General features: G+C 36.1%; 1 protein-coding gene across 4 annotated transcripts in view; it reads left to right on the top strand.

The window, feature by feature from the left end:
• The window catches only part of SYNCRIP (synaptotagmin binding cytoplasmic RNA interacting protein), a 30,354-nt gene that overhangs the window by 683 nt on the left and 9,117 nt on the right, over positions 1–20,554 (top strand). For 3 of the 4 annotated variants that reach the window (XM_029943614.1, XM_029943613.1, XM_029943615.1), the window contains exons 2-10: positions 608–767; positions 1,442–1,560; positions 1,678–1,785; positions 4,242–4,355; positions 4,451–4,627; positions 14,826–14,961; positions 15,850–16,055; positions 18,428–18,577; positions 18,862–18,983. In XM_029943614.1, the coding sequence (XP_029799474.1) occupies positions 620–767; positions 1,442–1,560; positions 1,678–1,785; positions 4,242–4,355; positions 4,451–4,627; positions 14,826–14,961; positions 15,850–16,055; positions 18,428–18,577; positions 18,862–18,983 (1,280 nt within the window). In that variant the 5' untranslated portion in view covers positions 608–619. The remainder of the gene's footprint in view (positions 1–607; positions 768–1,441; positions 1,561–1,677; positions 1,786–4,241; positions 4,356–4,450; positions 4,628–14,825; positions 14,962–15,849; positions 16,056–18,427; positions 18,578–18,861; positions 18,984–20,554) is intronic. The other variant, XM_029943616.1, reaches the window with a different exon arrangement.

Genomic DNA, 20,554 nt, shown 5'->3' with positions numbered 1-20,554 from the left:
CCGTTGGAGGAAGTTGTAGGACATTTGAAGGCGCAGAGCACGTGTTTCTAATGGGCTCCTGGTGGCCGCAGCGGTGAGGCTGCCGCTATGGGTGCGGAGTTAGGGGCGGGCTTTGGGGTGCGGGGGTGAAGGGTGGAGAAATTGGGTGGTAGGAAGGTAGCTTGTGTGAGCGCTTTGTTCTTCGCTGGCTGTTGTTACTGATCTATAAGCGGCAGGCGGGAAAAGCGCGCACTTTGGGGGTTTACCTTTGAGAGAGAAAAGCCCAGCTTTGGGCTCCACACACCTCATTCTCTGTACTGCCACAGCTGCATGTGGCACGCTGGCTCGTCCTCGTGCTGATTGGGCTCCATTTGTAATATGGTTTTTCCTAGGGAGTGTTAGCAGGTGAGTCAGGGGTGGTGCTAAGGAAAAACATAGTGAATCTGTCCTCCTCTGCCCCGCGCTCCAAATCTGGCTTGTCAGGCGATAGTGACTGTAAGGCATCTTTAAAGGGAGGCACAGGCTGGCTGGTGTAGAAATGGGTAGAGAAAGTAAAGATTGGGGCTCTTATATTTTCTCTACCCTTTTTGAAGATCCTAGTTTAATTTTGCTTATTGCGTTTGAACAGATCTCTGGAAACATGGCTACAGAACATGTTAATGGAAATGGTACTGAAGAGCCCATGGATACTACTTCTGCAGTTATCCATTCAGAAAATTTTCAGACATTACTTGATGCTGGTTTACCACAGAAAGTTGCTGAAAAACTAGATGAAATTTACGTTGCAGGTAAGAACTAACACTTGCAAAATTATGAAATTTTTCTATTGGATTTCTGGCTTTGAGCTAAAATAGCAACTTTTTGTGGTTTCCAATAAGTGTGGGAACTAGAGTTTTGCCTTGTTGTGATAGTTGTGAGCTAGAGTTTAAGGTGTCTAGAGGGAGGGAAGAAGCAAGGGTTAGAAGGCAAAGGCTGTCTGGCCAGATGGATAAGTATATGATGGTAGCAACAGCTGCTAAAAAGTTGGGAGCAGGCCATGTGACTTTTTGGGGTATTTTTATAGTCGGATTTTTGTTAAATAACTGGTAACTGTAGATTTGTCTGTCTTGGTGTGGCTTCTGTTTTTTTCCTAGTGGTATTTGAAATCCAGTAGAGGTTCAGTTGTCATGCTTGGTAGTTTGTTGGTTGATATTAGGATTTATATATTTACTGTAGAAATACTTAGTGTTTAGAACTATGTGACTTAGACATAGAAGATGTAAAAAGTTGATTCATTGAAAGTGGTTGAGAGGCTTTATTTAGTTCAGAATGATAAAAGTATGTGTGTTTGTCCTATAGATAAGGGAAATGGAAGAATTCTTACTTGGCAAGCATGTACCTGTATTGGCAAACATGGTCTTTAAAAAAAAGAGTTTACAAAAATATTAAAAGTTGACAACTAATTCAGTTTTCTTTTCTCCAGGGCTCGTTGCACATAGTGATTTAGATGAAAGAGCTATCGAAGCTTTAAAAGAATTCAATGAAGACGGCGCATTGGCAGTTCTTCAGCAGTTTAAAGACAGTGATCTCTCTCATGTTCAGGTAATGTTAATGTCAGTGTAACTAGAAAAAACATGAGTAGTTTTGATATAGTCTGTTTTATTGGATTAGATACAGATGAGACAATTATTAAATATAATTGGAAAATTTTTTTTATAGAACAAAAGTGCCTTTTTATGTGGAGTCATGAAGACTTATAGGCAGAGAGAAAAACAAGGGACCAAAGTAGCAGATTCTAGCAAAGGACCAGATGAGGCAAAAATTAAGGTATGTCTTTAAAAACTTTTATTTTTAATTCCCTCCTGTTTTAAAGTTCTTTCCAAGGATTTTCTAGTTTTGGTATAAATATTCCTTGGATGTGAAATGTGGGTGTGTATTATTAAGATGTTTAGGGTTAATAACCATGAGATAATTTGTTAATCTTTTCTAATTACTATTTTTTTGGAAAAGTTGTGTTTAGTTCTGTTTCTAGAACAACTCACTTTTAAGTTTTTCTTGTTACTGAGCTATGGATTAAATCAGTGTTTCTTGGTATTCTAAAGTGAAGACTTAAATACATCTACCATATTTCAAAATGTTTTTTGAAAAGCTGCAAGTCCAGATTAGTGACAGTGAAAATGGGGGTTTACTCCAGACTTGTGAGGGGTTTACATTTAATAGTTGACTTTTCTTAGAATTCACAAACTCTCAAATTAAATAAATTTAGAATTTTTAACACTACCTCTTCCTTCTATTACTGTTGATTTTAAGGCTAATTTGTTCATTTTTAAAGACAGCTTTTATCAAAATTGATTAGTGTGGAAATGTAAGTGAAGAAGCTGAGGCTGGGAGTAGAAGGTTTGATTTTTTTTGTTCTTTGGTTTTTTTAATTTATTAAGGTCATGTAGAGCAGTAAATGATCTCAATACAACTAGGTTGTGGTCTTTGTTTTGGTTTTTAGTTGTGTTGAGGTTTCAGTTCATAGAAAATGTGCTCATACTAGTTTTAGTCTGATGCTCCTTCTACAGTGTGCTGGTGCTATTTGAACTAAGTTATGGTTTAAGAAAGTCAGTTATAAGAGTGCTAAGTGATGATTTAATGGTATGGGAGGAGGGAAACTTGGAATAAGGAATTAACTGTTAATGTTATCCATAAATTGGAGGCTTTTACAGGTCAAGCTGAGAGTGAATTGTGTTTAAATTATAAATCCAGATTTTTCTCCTAGAAATGGAGTACTTATTGTAATTATATCAGTTGTGATTAAATTTGCATTTGGGAGTTGGAATTATTAAATTTTTATTAAAAATGCAAAGGTTACTTTGACTTTCTTTTCTGTCTTTGGAAGGGAGTGGCTTAAAGCTTTAGTGTGACTTAAATTGCAGCAAGAAGACCGTGACATTTTTATAGGATGTTTGAGGGATATGGTTTTTTCCCTGTTTTTTTTTTTTTAATGATTGGTATAAAAGATATTATTTAGGTCATATAAAGATGAAGGTGAAAGAAGTACAGGATTACATATGGGAAAAGGGAAGATGAGCCATTTAGTGGTTTAGTTTATGTTCTAGTAGTAGATTTCAGTTTATTTTTGTTACTCTATGTTGCATCCATAAGTAAACATTGGAGTATGATAGAAAAAGACTGCTTAAAATAATGTAGCACTTTGTGGAGCTTTTTGTTAAAGTTTAGTAATAGAGGCACTTTTTTTTATTATAGTATTTTATTCACAGATATTTAACATTCTTTGGGTAGAAATGTTTAAAATCTATCTAGTCATTTTCATTTCTAGAGATGGAGATGACCCCAAATCATTTAACAGCATTTTGATAAAATTTGTCATTGTGCTTGGTGTTGTTTCTCCCCCCCCTCTGCCCCCCCAGAATTTATCAGCTAATTATTAGATTTATTATTTAGAAAACAGGTTTTGTACTTTGTGGTTGAGATGGCAGAGAAGAATAATTCTTGGGTTTTTGTTATTTTTGTTTAGGCTAACTAGACCACTTTCTAGTACTTTTGCCTATACTAAGGGATAAGAGAAACTAACACTGATTAGTAAACAGTGGTGTGAATTTTTAACAGTTCACTTTTAGGGAGATAAAATGTAGAAGTTCTTTCACATTGTTGCAGTTACATAAAGTTTTCAAAGTCATTTGGCTCTTATTTGTTCTGAATGAACTATGCTGCCCTGGGAAGCATGGTACTTGAATGTCAGATGAATAAATGGTTCTATTTCCTGTAACTTATAAGTTTCCGGGCTTAGTTTGGGAAAATGTAATTTCTACAAAAGTTGATGAAATGCGCAGAATGGCAGTGTGTATTAGAAGTGTGGGGTACAGGAAATTTATTAAGTGTGAAATCCAAACTTGGAGAGAGAACTTACCCAGTTCCTCCTTTGGGAGAGAATTAAACTCACCTAAATTAGGTACAATTAGGAGAAATTAGCAAAATACGTGCAGACCCTGCCTTGAAAGATGTTGATGAATCAGTATTAGTTTTCTGTTGTTTGCTAAACACTAAATAGTTAATTGGAAACCAAAAAATAGTTTGAGTAGGACTCTGAAATTTTCATTGAAAATTAGAGCTACTACAAGGGTACATTAAAGGAGAAATTCTAAAACATACCAGAAAACTGTAGGGATTGTTGCCAAGGTAAATGGAATGATTTGAACAAGATTGATTTTTAACTGCTAAATGCATGGGTGTGGTCTTATGAATTAAATGTATTAATGACATTTGAACTTTTCAAGGCACTCTTGGAAAGAACAGGCTACACACTTGATGTAACCACTGGACAGAGGAAGTATGGGGGACCGCCTCCAGATTCCGTTTATTCAGGTCAGCAGCCTTCTGTTGGCACTGAGGTAAAGAAACTAAAAACTTGTACATTTTGTAGTAAATGCACAGGTATCTGGTTTCTTAAACTCTCCATGATTTTTACTTCATGTTTAATTTACAGATATTTGTGGGGAAGATCCCAAGAGATCTGTTTGAGGATGAACTTGTTCCATTATTTGAGAAAGCTGGACCGATATGGGATCTTCGCCTAATGATGGATCCACTCACTGGTCTCAATAGAGGTTATGCGTTTGTCACTTTTTGTACAAAAGAAGCAGCTCAGGAGGCTGTTAAACTGGTAAGTTTATTCCCTTCAGTCTCCACATTTACTATCTTTAATTAAAGTCGAGTTTCTTTCTTTTACTGTGCCCAAGAGTTAACCAGGAATTTTTTGAAGTGCTGATTAGGCACTGTCTTTTACATTCTCTGTGTAGTCATTGTAGCAGTTTTCTTTGGGTAATTGACTGGACTGAGGATCTATATATAAGGCATGGTGTCAGAATTCTGAGTTACTGGTTCTTTGAAACATCTGGCTTAGTGACTTTTTTTAATAGGAATGTTAAAAGAATTAAGAAAGTATCCGTAATAGGTAGGGCTTACTTATTTTCTGGCTATACCTGGGCCATTCCTTTTTCTGTAAAATATATCACAAAGACATTGTTATGACAAATTTCTAGTTAATGAAGTAAAAGATTTTGTGCTGAGTGGCAATATTTGATTTAAAGTACCACATGTAAGGTGTGAACACCTCGTAAGAATTGTTAATGATTCAAATTATGGCTTAGCTCTTCTTTAAACTAGTTTATTAAATTTTGTGACTCACATGGATCTACATTTTATAATTGAAGAGGTCAGGGGTTAATTTCAACCCAAGAAATGTATCAAAAAGTGCAACTGAGGAGGAACTTTTGTAAAATGGTCCACTGTGGCAGATTTTGTTAAATTTGCTTTATTGGCTTACATATTTTATAGGTGATTCTAAGCAATCTTAAAATCCTCAGATTGATTTCTTCTGAATTTTTCCTTTCCTCAGCATCAGATGTTGTACATTTTAAGGCATACTAAGAAAAGCCAACTATACTTTGTTTTGCTATTTCTCTAGTGATTGAATTTCTCATTTGGTGTGTGCAATTGAATATGATAAAGACAACATTAGAATAGGCCTATTTGAAAGATTATAGGTGTCTTTAAAAAAAGAATTGGGGAGTTTAGGTATTTTTAAATCATTTTTTCCTTTCATTTAAAGAATGCTTCCTATTTTAGAGGGAGCCTTTCACTAGTAATATTTGGGCTGTCAAAATCTTAGTTTTGAGCAGTTCATGTAAAATTAAGGACTTTTTAGACTTCTGGAAAGATACTTTAGAAATCATCTGGTTTAATCTATAAAAGAACATTTTTGCCAGGCAGCAATAGAGCAGCAGTAAGTTTTAATATAGAAATGTGGAATGATTGAGAATGCAGCAAACTGTCTTACTACAGCAAGCTAGTCCAGAACTTACCAGTAATTTCAGACCTATTTTATTTATTAGGTATTACATAAAGCTTTTATTCTGTTTAATAACAATGGTTACTTAGTGTGTAAGGGGTGCTTTGTTTATTAACATTTTTAAAAGGAATCATTAAACCAATATTTGTAGGCCACTTATTTCTTGCTACAAAAATACACTATTTTATGGTAGGTCCTCATTGCAATTTATTTCTAGACAGTTTATAAAATCCTTAAAAAATACATCATTAGAAGAAGATGATACATAATGCAATTGTAAAATTATGATTTTGAGTGCCAGTAAATACTCATTATGAAATACTGTTTCAGTTTGGGCAGTTGCCTTGGCTTAACAAAGAATATAGTCCAAAAGTGCATTGCTGTGGGCTTAGAATGTAGTCTTATTAATACAGTCAGTTAAGTTTTCAATTGTAATTCAGAAAGTTTCATAGGTAGTTAGTCAGCCATTTTAATTCGTCTAGGAACTAATAGCTCTTAATTCTTTTTTACATTTTTTTTCCCTGGGTTTGTGATTTGAGTCCTTATCTGGGAACATGTTTATTTCTTCCTGTCTGATAAATGAGGAGGCTTTACATTTTGGTGCCTTTTAAAAGATATTTGTAGTGGTAATGGTGTACCACTATTCATCCACTAGGATGTATCATTGTTGCTTTTCTGTAATTTTATTTTTAAATGTTTTAATACTTTATTTTTGAGAGACTTAGTGTGAGCAGGGGAGAAGCAGAGAGGGAGACACAATCTGAAGCAGGCTTCAGGCTCTGAGCTGTCAGCATAGAGCCCCACCCAGAGCTCAAACTAGTGAGCTGTGAGATCATGACCTGATTGGATGCTTAACTGACTGAACCACCCAACTGCTCCACATCATTGCTTATTTTTTTTTTTTTAAAGGATGCTTTACTGTGGTAGGAATTAATAGAATTGGGAGGTGTACCTTAATATAACAGTAAAAGAGAGGACTAGACTTTTGAAGAAATGAAACATTCTAGAGAAATAAAGAAATCAAGTTAATTAGGATGTCTTTTGCTACTTAGTATTTATTGTGAAAATGAGTACCCTTCTCCTAAATGAGGTCCTTACGGGAGCATATTATATTTTGAAAACTATCCCTGCTTGTATCATGTCATGAGAGTCTATTTGAATTATACCTATATCCAAGGTGAATTTTTATAGAAGATAATGGAATGGTCATTCTAGTTGTAGATAATCATAAGTTTAAAAAATGCTTGTTTGGGATTATTTATAGATCAGACGAGATAGAAACACCATTTCTTTTTGCTTTCCTGTACTTTGTCTTGAGTGTCTTTAGATCAAGATAGTTGGCTGGCTCAGTTGGTAGAGCATATGACTCTTCATTTCAGGGTCATGAGTTCAAGCCCCACGTTGGGTGTAGAATTTACTTTAAAAAAGAAAAAAGATTATGTGTTTGGCCTTATTTTTGGTATGATCCAGGAATGATCCCCCGCCGATTAAAAATGATTGTGGATTTTGGGGTACCTAGCTGGCTCAGTCACTAGAGCATGTGACTCTTGATCACAGGTCCTTGAGTTTGAGCCCCACTTTGGGGGTAGAGTTTACTTAAAAAAATTTATTTTGGGTGGATTTTAAATTTGCATCTGAATTACCTGTAAAAATAGATTAATTGATACTAAACAGCTGAAAAAGAGGCATGAAGTTAGCACCTATAGAGGTTTTTCTTGTTTTTTCATTTTTTTTTTTTTTTTTTTTTTAGAGATAGAGTGAGACAGTGCATGAGCAGGGAGGGTCAGAGAGAGAAGGAGACAACAGAATATGAAGCAGGCTCTGGGCTCTGAGCAAGCTGTCAGCACAGAGTCCAATGCAGGGCTCGAACCCACCTACCGTGAGATCAGGACCTGAGCCGAAGCCGGATGCTCAACTGACTGAGCCACTTGGGCGCCCCAACACCTGTAGAGTTTTTAAATGACTGATTTTCGGCCAACATTTGCTTTGTATTTTGGGCAATAAATTTGTTGCAAAATGATGAAAATCTTGCCAGGGAAGCAAGATCTAAGTTTGTGAAAGGTGAATAATGGTTATTTATTGAGTGCTTGTTAAGACACAGGAGCTGTGCTAGGGTGTTACATTATTACCTTTAATATTACCTCAACCTATTTTTGAAAGTAACTGGAATTAACCTTCATTTTGCAGCGGGGTTAATAGCCTGGGTGACTTATGGGAGGCCATATAGCTTTAGTTTGATACCAGGTTTGTTTAGTTTGAGTTCTTACGGTTGACCAGACCTAACAGTTTAAAGCCAGCAATATAAACTATGTCATCAGGTAGTCTAATTCTTTAATTATGTAGTCGTTTAGGTAGTGTTAAAAAGGAGCCCAGGAAATAAGTCCTGTTTCTACTGCCAAAATATTTTTGGCATCTATTAACTGTGTTCATTGCTACCACACTAGTCTGAGGTACCATTCAAAGAGTGCTTCTAGCTAGTCATTGCTTTCCATTGCCCCTTTACAGTCTTACCAGTCAGCAGCATAGGTTAGATCACAACATTCCCATGCTAAGAACTCTAATAGTGGCTTCCAAACAAGGCCTTACCTATCTGATCAAGTTTTTGCTTACCTCTCTGGTTTTTCTTTAATACTTCTCTGTCCATACTTTGCCTTTTTGCCCCCCACATAAGCTGTGACCATTTCCATCTCAAGGCCACCTTCTGCTGTACTGCTTTCTAGTACTTCTCCAGTTATGGCTGCTGCCTTCTTACTGATCAGGTCTTCTTAGAAGGCCTTTCCTGACTTTGAGCAGTTACCACCCAGTTGCTCCATGACAGTATCATGAATACAACAAAACAGAATGCTCAGATGTACTTACAATTATTTCTTGGTTTTGTAAAGTATTTGCTTATCTTTCTCCTCCAGGATACAAGCTCTTTTTCTGTATCCCTGACATTTACAACAGTGCCACTATATAATTCAATAGGTGCTAGATAAATAACCTGACTAGTTGACCATTGCCATCTAATCTATTATTTATGACCCAAGAACTTCTTTTTCCCGTATTAGCTATGGGCCATTTTACTATATAAAGGTTTTCTAATTTCCATTTGTAATTATTTATTCAGTGTCAACTTGGAATTAGTGTACATTTATAGGAGGTAATGCTTTTTCACCTCATCCCCAGGGGGATAGTTAGAAATACCCAAATGTGTAGTGTTTCTTGTTGTCACAAAGGCCAGGAAGAAGGGTAGGCAAATGTGTATGTATTTCTGTGGTGTGCTGCTGGAATTGGAGCTTGGGCCACTGACATTTTAGTGTCCATTGCAGTCCTGGGTAATAAAATTTTCTGCTAAAAATGCTAATAGTGCCTAAGTTACAAATACTGGAATAGTTTATCCCTATTTGCATATTAAAAGTTAAGGTTTTTAAAAAGGAACTTATGGTTTTATTCACTAAAGTGTTTTGTGTACACTGGTGTAGCATGTGTGAAACCATTTTGATAAATGGCAGCTGACAGGATAGGTCCACAACATATTTAGTAGCACTTTAGCGAATAAGTGTGTTTAACATGTAGATACAGGGTAGTTTGAGTGAGTTCATGATTTTATAGGACATGAGAGACTGATGACAGTTAAAGTGGAAGCAGATGCATTGTTCAGAGGGCAACAGGGATGAATATAGAGGGTGTTGGGGTTATTATGGAAGGCTTTGTGATAAAGAGGTTTGAGTAGGACAGTGAAGGGAAATAGGTGAATCTAGTTGAAGCAGTGTTTTGCTGAAGGAAACGGGAGATAAAGCTAGTATAAAGTCAGGACTCCCACGGGGCGCCTGGGTGGCTCAGTCAGTTAAGAGTCCGGCTTCGGCTCAGGTCATGTTCTCACGGTTCGTGGGTTCGAGCCCTGCATGAGGCTCTGTGCTAACAGCTAGCTCAGAGCCTGGAGCCTGTTTCAGATTCTGTGTCTCCTTCTCTCTCTGACCCTCCCCTGCTTGTGCTCTCAAAAATAAGTAAAAAAACAGGAAAAGAAAAATGTCACGACTCCTGGGCTAAGATTCATGGTGCCATTAAACTTCTGAGTAGTGTTGTGGGTAGTAGCATGGTATAAATAACAGAACAATGAAGACTGTTTGGGTGAAGAGAACAAAGACCAGGAGAGTGGCAGCCATAGAAAGGAGATAGGGTAGAGATTTTGAAAAGAGAAATGATAGGCAATGATAAGCTATAGGTTCCATTCTAAATTTTATCAATGATTTATAAATTCGGGCATAGTTGGTCTGCCTTCATATGTCTTGTGACTTGAGTTCTGCGTGTAGTGAGTGATAAATGCCCTGTATGACAAAATCACAATCTTAAAAGATTGGGATAGCTTGAAATGGATAGTTAACACCAGCAAGATGGAATTTAGGACAAAGGTCAAGTTCTATATACAACTAATTTCACAAGTAAGTTGCAGTATAAGTAAGCAGTGTGGTGTGGTTGCCAAATAAGCTCAGGTAATCTTGGACTGTGTGTTACAGAAGCATGACGTTTAGAAGTGGAAGATTATCAAGTCTCCCAATTTATTTTAGATTCCTCAATCTCAGTCTGTGTCAACGGTATTATGTTATGGATAACACTTTTTGGTAACACTCTTGGAAGGCACGTTAGTTTGCCAATATCAGAGAAGGAATGATTAGCCAGGTTTAGAGAACAGTGGAGTCCTGAGCATTGTGTGGGGTATATGAAGTGCTATCATCTGGGAGAGAAAATCTATATAGACTTACTGTAGAATTTTTAGGGAAGTAGATTTTGGCTTGAAGGTTTTCTACCTAAGAAATATTTAAGTGTACAGTAGGCTGAGGAGGTGTAGTGGGTTTGCTACTATGGGAAGAGTTAGGACTGAATAACCACGTCTGAGTTAGATTCCAAATCCGAGATTGCTAAATTTGGGAGGATTTGGTGACTGGCTAGGAGAGCAGGAAAAAGTGACTTGAGATTTTAAGCCTAGGTGATGGGAATGTTCTGTACTGTACAACTCCTGTTTTGGTGTTCTGAAACAGTGGAACTGCATTGATTAATGTTCAAAGTTTATTTTATTTGGTCACCTTACTATGGTATTGGATCTGAAAGCTAGATTTCTTTTAGATGTTTACTTTATTTATATATTTTAAAGTTTATTTTGAGAGAGAGACTGAGCAAGCAGGGGAGAGACAGAAAGGGAGACAGAATCCCAAGCAGGCTCCATGCTGTAAGCAAACAGCCTGATGCGGGACTCGATCTCAGGATCTGTGAAATGTGACCTGAGCTGAAACAAAGAGTGAGATGCTTAACTGACCGAGCCACTGAAGCGCCCCTAATGTTTATTTTTGAGAGAGACAGAGAGAGCATGCCCCTGAGCTGGGGAGAGGGAGAAGGAGACAGGATCCGAAGTGGGTTTTTGGCTGACAGTAGACAGCCTGATTCAGGGCTGGAACTCCCGCACTATGAGATCATGATCTGAGCCAAAGTCGGACACTTAACCAATTGAGTCACCTAAGTGTCCCTGAAAGCTAGATTTTTAAAATATCTTAACATCACTGCCCAACTTTCTTGTTGGAAGGCATCACATTTTTTTTTGTTGCTGTTGTTCATTTTGATCATGCAATAGTGTCCTGATGTATTAACTCTTGAGAGTTAGAATTTATCAGCATACATTAGAATCTGTTAAGGTTTGGAACAGTTTCATGCCCTTCTGCCACTTATCTCACTGTTCTCCACCTGCTGGGATGTGAAGTTTGTGGATTTATGGTGATAGATTGGTCTTAAAATTATTAATGTGTGAGAAAAGTTAAATAAATCAGATACATATAAAAATGCACGTTTAATCTGTAGAATGGGTACTGTTCAAGAAATGCTTATTTCTGGGTACTGTGTACTCCCCCCACCCCCTTAAGTAATCTCTACACCAGATTGGGACTTAAACTCATGATCCTAAGATCAAGAGTTGGATTCTGTACCTACTGAGCCAGCCAGGCACCCCTCTGGGTACTTCTTTTGCTTTACTTGGACAATATGCCCAGAGGGTCTCCTTTGCCCCTTTAATGATTTATTTTAATTGGAGAACCAGTTTACTCTGTATTAGCTTTAATGGTTTCATCTTTTTTTAATTAAAAAAATATGGATGAAGAGTTACAGTTTACTTTGTAAATCCTGATAAATCTTCAGTCATTTATATAGTTTAGAGACCACAGTCATCGTAAACAACCTTTTACCTACCCGGAATTGATAAACCTTAGCTCAGAGCAAGTAATGATGAATTAGAAGTTAAAGAAGCTTTTCCACTGTAAATAATAATGGAAACAGTCATTACTTCTTTGAAGTAAAATTGTTAAATGTTGATGGATGTGGTATAACCAAGAATTCTACATTTTTTAACAAGTTTTTCTTTTTTTTTAAATTATTTATTTTTGAGAGAGGGAGACAATGTGCCCCAGTGGGACAGGGGGAGAGGGAGAGTCTTAAGCAAGCTATACACACCCAAGTGCAGATCTCACAACTGTAAGATCATGAGCTGAGCTGGAATCGAGTCAGATGTGTAACCAACTGAGCAACCTAGGTGCCCTGCAATTTTTTTTTTTTTAATCTTAGATTTAGATGTTTCCTTATTGTAAACAGGTCCAGCTCTTAGACCTTTTGGAAAATGAAAAACACGGAAGGAAAACTATGCCAAGTTCTGTCATCTTCAGAATAACTCATATTTTCCCCTTTAAATATTACTGTATTTTTTACATTTTTCTGCTATCTTAGTTTTTGTCAACTCCTAGAGTTACAGATTAAATCAAATTGAAAGCCAATGATTTGTCATTAAAGTTGAGTATTTGATGCTAGGTTATAAAAATCTAGGGAATGTACATGTCTTAAAAGCAATTTGTTGTGTTTCTTAGGTTAATTTATTTGTGATAAGGTATAGTAGTCTACTTGTTCATAATCCCATACAGTGATGGATTCAACCATAGCACTACTATTTGCAGGTAATCTATATATTTCTAGTTTTAAGAGGTTTTTGGTCTTAATGTAAATGCTGTGGGAAAAAAGTTGTGGCAGGCCTTTTCAGCCTTAGTATGGTTAATAGTTTTAGATCCAATAATTCTGTTTTCCTGGGCGATCCTGTGAATTGTAGGCTATTATCATTTCTGGCCTTTGTACCCACTAAATAACCAGCAGCAAGCCCAATCCCTAGTTGACAACCAAAAATGCCTCTAGACATTGTCAAGTGTCCCCTGAGGAGCAAAATCACTCCTGTTTAGAACAGTCGGTTTATGTTAAGCATAGAAGGATGTTTTGTTGACCTGTTTATTGGAATGTAGGTATTGCAGAGTGTTTGAGCTGAAATCTGGAGTTTAGATGATGGAAGTTTCAGGGACAGCATTTTTATTCAGAGGCTTAGGAGTATAAAAGCTGTTGAGAACTCGGGTGTAAATAGCTTATGAGATTTTAGTGTTGTGGAGGAAAAGGGGACATACTAGGAATTTTAGGATAAACTTAGGTGATGTCAAGTATTTGAACTTTATTTTGGTTATGGGGAGTCAATGAGAGTTTGTTTTCAGTAGGCAAAAACTCATCTATTTCTTGTTTTTTAAGTAGGCTCCATGCCCAGTTGGGGGCTCGAACTCATGACTGTGAGAACAGAACATGAGTCGCACACTCCACTGACTGAGCCACCTATACATCCTTGTCCTATCTGTCTGTCTGTTTGTCTGTCTGTCTCTCTCTCTCTCTCTCTCTCTTTGAGTCTGGCATAAGTGTAGAGAACATAAATAATCCTGGGATCATGATGACCAGAGACTTTGATAGCATGTATTGAATCAGTGGGGTAGAAAGTACCAAGCTGTTCTGAACTGGAGGAAGGACATTTGAATTTCATGTTAGATTCTGAATATCTGGAAATGGAGAAAGGGACAGGGAGAATTGATTTTCTGACTTACTGTATGCTTTCTTGTCTTGTACCTGAAGTACCTTTTTTGCAAGAATGAAAGAGAAGAGGTGCCTGGGCGGCTCAATGGAGCATGCAACTCTGTATCAGGGTTGTGAGTTCAAGCGGGGTGTAGAGGTTACTTTCAAAATGGGAGAGGAATGATTTCTCTCTGGCTGTAAGAAGGCTGGTCTGTAAATTGTATGGAAATTTATGTTGATTCTTTAGTGTTTATAGCTCCACTTGGACATGCTCAGAACAGATTTTGAGGCCAGATGTGGAGGATTAATCAAATTATTGCTGCTGCTACCATTATTAACATGAAAATTTGAGGTAGTTTTAACTGTGTAATATAAATAATTCACTTTCCCTGATAATTTGAATATTTTTAAACTTTGGTTTGTAATTCATACTGATTAGTAGATTTGTCACTTTGACAGATTGGTATAACAACTCACCTTTCTACGGGGTATTGACTTTACTGTTGCTTCTGTATTTGTACCCTAATGAATCAGTCCACTTGTCTTTCTCCAACCTTATTGTAGGCCTGATGAAAATAAAATGCGTAAAAAGATAGGGTTGGATTCAGGAAAAGAAGGTTCTGTTTTAGATTTAGTGTATTTGAAGCTGAAAATCCCTTATTGCAATTTTTTACGAGTGAAAGGGAGATGGAAAAAAGTAGATTTAGGTGCTGGTTACCAGAAAGGCAGAAAGCTTGCTGGTATTTGAATCCATTTCTCTTGCATAGCTGGTTGCCAGGATGAATTTAAGTAGAAATTAAGGTATTGTGAAATCAGTAATTTTGAATTTCAGCTGCTTATAGACCTGACTTCTAAGTTTCAAGGACTTAACAAATTTTTGCATTAATTTAATTCATAAACTTTTTAAGTGTGTTTTGCCAGTGTAATCTACATATTTGTCTCAGGTTACAGTTTCCTCTTACATAGGCTAACTATATTTTTAAAAGATAAAAATAAACTTGACAATGCTTGATAAACATAGCATTGAAATTTGCCTAAAATATTGGCATCTATGTTTATAATTTATAATATTTTTTGTAAGTATTTTAAAAACATGGTACACTTCTTCCCCTTTTAGTATAATAATCATGAAATTCGTTCTGGAAAACACATTGGTGTCTGCATCTCGGTGGCCAACAATAGGCTTTTTGTGGGCTCTATTCCTAAGAGTAAAACCAAGGAACAGATTCTTGAAGAATTTAGCAAAGTAACAGGTAAGTTGGATTTCTGTGAAAGGAGGGTACATTTCAAATAAAAGTAAATGCATAATTCTATGTGACAAGCACTGTTATAAACACTATTTATTGACTTGTATTCTTACTCCAACCATGGGAGATAGGTAGCTCCATTTTTTAGAAAAGGAAAATAGGTACAGAGGGAAATAACTTGCTGAATGCTATGTAGTTCGTAAGGAATGTAATTGAGATATGAACCATCTGCAGAATCTGCATCTCGTTTTGGAATCTTTCTGTTTTATGCATTTTTAGGTGCTAGCTTGACAGTCTTAGGATTGTTTCCATAATGATTAGATTTTCTAAATTATTGGAATGGTAAGTATTTTTATAAGCAGAGATTATATAATACTTATGAATATGGTGCAATTTCTTTGAACTGTAAAATATTTTTTAGAATAGTGACCAAATTGGGCTGCCTTTATTAGGAAATACTTTGCCTAGAATGTCCAGGAACGTTCAAAATCTTACGTGATACTAATATTTCATTTAAAATAGTTCTTGATATCTGAGGCCAGGAAAGTGCCATCAAAAAGAATTTGTGTTTATTTACATAATAAAAGTGTCTAACCATATCTGACTTAATACTGCCATTTTTGTAACCATTATCTTTAAAATATGCTTTTTGTCATTTAATGGAAAAATAGTCCTTGGGTCTAATTAAAAAGAATACATTTTCTTTTCATGAGGATTTTTGTCCTGGGAACACTTGGAAGGTGTGTATTAGGTCAATTATCTGGACCAATTTTTTTGAGAGTCCTCTTCAAAAAAAAAGATTATTTTTCATTTTTATATTCAAATATTAGAAAAATCCTTAATCTACTTTTTCTTATTTTGTCTAATTTTTCTGGAATGGTTGCTTACTTTCAGAGGGTCTCACAGACGTCATTTTATACCACCAACCAGATGACAAGAAAAAAAACAGAGGCTTTTGCTTCCTTGAATATGAAGATCACAAAACAGCTGCCCAGGCAAGGCGTAGGTTAATGAGTGGTAAAGTCAAGGTCTGGGGAAATGTTGGAACTGTTGAATGGGCTGATCCTATAGAAGATCCTGATCCTGAAGTGATGGCAAAGGTAAGGACAGGTTTTTTTTGATGGGTTGGTAGCAGAAGGGAAAGGGAAAGGGGAAGGCTTTAGAGAAGTAAGAGACTTATAAAATGAGTTGTGTACTTTTGCAAAACCATGTTTTTGAAAGTAGTAAGAAAAATGTTCATTATTAAGGCCATACATCAGGAATAAAATGAAGTGCATAAAGACTAAATATAAAAATTTACTTGAGGACACTCTTCCCATAATTGTGTAGCTGTCATACTTTCATGATGATGAGTAGTTAGCCTACATGCTGTGGAATTAGTTCACTATTAGTTTTGTGTGATTTCTAATAGTAATTTCTTTGCATTTTTTTGAGAATGGTGCCATTAGCTATCATGGTTTTTGTGTTAAAAGTCCTACTCCTAAAAATAGTGAACTATACTGGCCTCAGCAGAGCTGCTGCAGTTACAAGGTTTAGCTATTATTAGGTATCCTGCTTTAGCAGTCAGTTGAGACATCCTATGAGAACAAACATTTCTTGAGTCAACACTTTACTCACTAGTGCAGTTCGTAGTTATAAGTTATTCTACCCTTTGTCATTTAAGGTCTTAATGGTGATAGTCTAGCAAATACAGCTCATTCACTTAAAAGAGGAGTGTGAAATGCCAGAACTGTGGATATCACTAAAGGATAAGTAGTCTTGAGGACAGAAAATACTTTGTATATTTTTTCCACTGGCCTATTAAGTTCTTACTGGATTATTAAATTCAGATGTTATTTCAAGTATTTTAGGAGGAAATACTGTTTCTTAAAGGCAAAAGGTCGTTTATAATTGTACTTTGAGGAGCTTTCTGGATTGAAAAAATTTGTCAGTATTTTGAATACTCCCACCCTTCTTTATCAACGTTTCAAAAGCAGATTCTAAAAAAAAAATTTTTTTTAATGTTTTATTTATTTTTGAGAGGGAGACATAGAATTTGAAGACAGGCTCCAGGCTCTGAGCTGTCAGCACAGAGCCTGACGTGGGGCTTGAACCACAAACCTTGAGATCATGACCTGAGCTGAAGCAGGATGCTCAACCAACTGAGCCACCCAGGCACCTCCAAAAGCAGATTCTAATTAGTTTTGACCACCTGTGTCAGGAGTTCAACAGCTATCTCAAGGCATGGTATTCATGTTCATAGGAAATGACCACCTCTATCTTTGATTACATTTATTACAAAGTAACTGCTAATTTAATAACTGCTAAGCATTGTTTGCTTTATTTTGAAAAAATTACAGAATTTTCATGTACTCCCAAGTCCATAGTTTACATTAGGGTTTACTCTTATTGTACGTGCTATGGGTTTGACAAATGTATGATATGCATCCACTACAGCATACAGAATAGATTTACTCTCCTAGGAATCCTCCCTGATCTGCATAATACCTCACCGTCCCCTCTAACCCCTGACAGCTATTGGTTTTTTTGTTTTTTGGTTTTTTTTTTTGTTTTTTACTGATTTCATAGTTTTGCCTTTCCCCAAATGTCTTACAGTTGGAATCATAAAATATGTAGCTCTTGAAGATGATCATTCTTGTACTTGGTTACATGCATTTGAGATTCCTTCATGTCTTTTCATGGCTTGATGGCTCATTTCTTTTTAACATTGAATAATAATCCATTGTCTAGATGTACTACAATTTATTCATCTACTGAAGAACATTTTGGTTCTTTCCAAGTTCTGGCAGTTATGAACAAAGTTACTATAAACCGTTTGCAGGTTTTTATGTGGACATGTTTTCAAGACATTTGGGTAAATAACCAAAAAGTGCAGTCATTGGATTGTATGGTAAACTTTGTTCAGTTTTATAAAAAACTGCTGAACTATTCTCCAGAGCAGCTGTACCATTTTGCATTTCCACTAGCATTGTTTCTGTTCCATATGCTTACCAGCCTTGGGTGGCATTAGTGTTGGGTTTTGGCCGTTCTAATAGATATGTGGTAGGATTTCATTGTATTTGTTTTTATTTATGTTTTTAAAGAGATTTTTAAGAACGAATCTCTACACCCAATGTGGGGCTCTGAACTTACAACCCCGAGATCAAGAGTTGCATGTTCTACTGACTGAACCAGCCAAGTGTCCTTCATTGTTGCTTTTATTTGCAGTTCTCTAAATGACATGATGTTGAGCATCTCTTCATATGCTTGTCATCTTTGATGAGGTGTCTTTTAAGGTTTTCCACTCATTAGATCCAGCAGTCATTCCTTGGTATTTATGCAGATGAGTTGAAAACTTAGTCATATTATATTTCTGATATTTCTCTAAATGGGTAGCGACTAAAAATAACTTTGTATGGTGGGTGGAGACATCCTGGAAATTGAACGCTTTAGGAAATACACAGGGAATTTCTGTTTTTTTCTTAATTTTCAGGTAAAAGTGCTGTTTGTACGTAACCTTGCCAATACTGTAACAGAAGAGATTTTAGAAAAAGCATTTAGTCAGTTTGGGAAACTGGAACGAGTGAAGAAACTAAAAGATTATGCTTTCATTCATTTTGATGAGCGAGATGGTGCTGTCAAGGTAAATAAATGGAATTATTGTAGGCATCTTAATGATTTTCTAAAAAGTTGAAGGATACTCAGTGGTCATGTAATCTACTCCAGTTTACCTTTATTGGCCTTAGCAAATTGCATAACTCACTAAATCAAAAAGGTGATTAGTTGAGCTGGATCTTCAGATAAAAATCTAACAGTCCTATTATATCTCCTCCTTCCAACATTAATGATATGATTTTTTTTTTTACTTTAAATGAATTATAATTGTTGTTAGAGTCCTCTGTATTGATCAGCACCTCATTTTTTAAGGCTATGGAAGAAATGAATGGCAAAGATTTGGAGGGAGAAAATATTGAAATTGTTTTTGCTAAGCCACCAGATCAGAAAAGGAAAGAAAGAAAAGCTCAGAGGCAAGCAGCAAAGAATCAAATGTAAGTCAAAATTGCATAAATTTAAATATTGATTAGTGAAAAACTGATACTGATCAAACCTGTAACAATTGCATAGCATGCCTTTCTTGGCCTCTTAAGACTTGAAAGCTTTGAGCCACTGAGAAATGCCCAGAATCTCAAGATCATGTGTATTGAGCTGTTACTATTGGGGCCATACTTGTAAAAAATAATACTAATTCTAAATAACTATAATAGAGTTCTGTGTAACAAATGAAAATCAGTGTAAGATATTTCCTGCTATATTTTATAGAATGTGCTCCTGAATTATGTGTTGTAAATATTAGCTGTCCACAAGTATTCATATATTTGGCTAAAGGGTGGAGAGTTTTTTCCCTCAGAGTACAAAATACTAAATCTCCCAATTATGGTAAACTCTGCTTCCTCTGTATCTGAGAGAAGCTTCCTTACCAAGACATAGTGCCTGTTGCAATCTCAAAGATTTCATATATGGGTTTTGAAAAATGAAATGAGTGTAGTTAAAAAGCAAATAACATAGTATTGAGGTAAGAAAACAACTGAGTGTAATGTATTGCATATATTGGATCTTTCTAGAATATCTATAAAAGGATATCTGCTCATTAACAGTGAATGAAACTTTTAGCTGGGTGAGAATGAAGTTTACAATTTAAAAACTTGAAGTTGGTAATTAATTGCGGAGGAGGAAGAGGTATAATTGCTAGTTGATCCAAGAAAAAGAGTCACTGAATTTAACTCTATCTCATGCCACTTTTCTGTCCAGTGCCCTGCGTGGGGTGCAAAAGAAGGGTTGGGGTGCTTCGACTTATTTCATAATCAGGGAAGTAATCAAATTATTCCAGTTGGCTGTTGTGGTTAGGCAAGTTGGCTAGTTCTGAGCCTCAGTTTCTTCAGTTTTAAAAGGGGATCAGACTGAATTATGTAAGATGTGTTGTACTGTGATTATCCAAGTGACCTATACTTGTTCTAGGACTGAAGAGTTGTTTTATAGGCTTAATGGTAGTATAAGGAAAAAAGACTACAGAAAGTTAGGTTTTGAGGGGGAAACCAAATGCTCTATATCTCAAACTCCTTGAGTATTCTTTGCAGTGAAAATGACCTTTTCCTTTTTCAGAAGACAGTTCACTGATAGTTTTATTCATTCATTGGCAGAAAGTAAGTGTAGATTATATTAGAAAAGTGACTAAAACAGTTATAAGTTGGTAGATGGGGTGGTGAGAATAAATAGAAAGTGGGGAACATCACTGTATCTGTTAATATTTGAGGAGAACAGGCTGAAAGGGATGACTGCATGTGATGCTTGCACTTTAACTTGCTGCAGTCATTCACTGATTTTTTTTTTAATTTAACAAACTACAGCACGCATTCCTACTTACTTCTCAATGCATCCCTGTGAGTTGAGTACTCTATTCCCCAGTTTGAGATGAGGAAACTGAGGCACAGAGGTCAACTTGCCCAAGGTCAGTCTCAAAGCTAATAAGTAGTGGCGTTGGATTTGAACCAAGACAGTCTGACCCTGTGGTTTTTCATTCTTATCCATTATATTAGGGTTTCTCAATCTCTGTAATTATTGA

This window comes from Suricata suricatta, chromosome 7 (genome assembly GCF_006229205.1).
Source record: "Suricata suricatta isolate VVHF042 chromosome 7, meerkat_22Aug2017_6uvM2_HiC, whole genome shotgun sequence".
In the NCBI taxonomy this organism is placed as follows: Eukaryota; Metazoa; Chordata; class Mammalia; order Carnivora; family Herpestidae; genus Suricata; species Suricata suricatta.
Note: the sequence above shows the minus strand (reverse complement) of the source record. Positions and strands in the feature narration are given on the sequence as shown.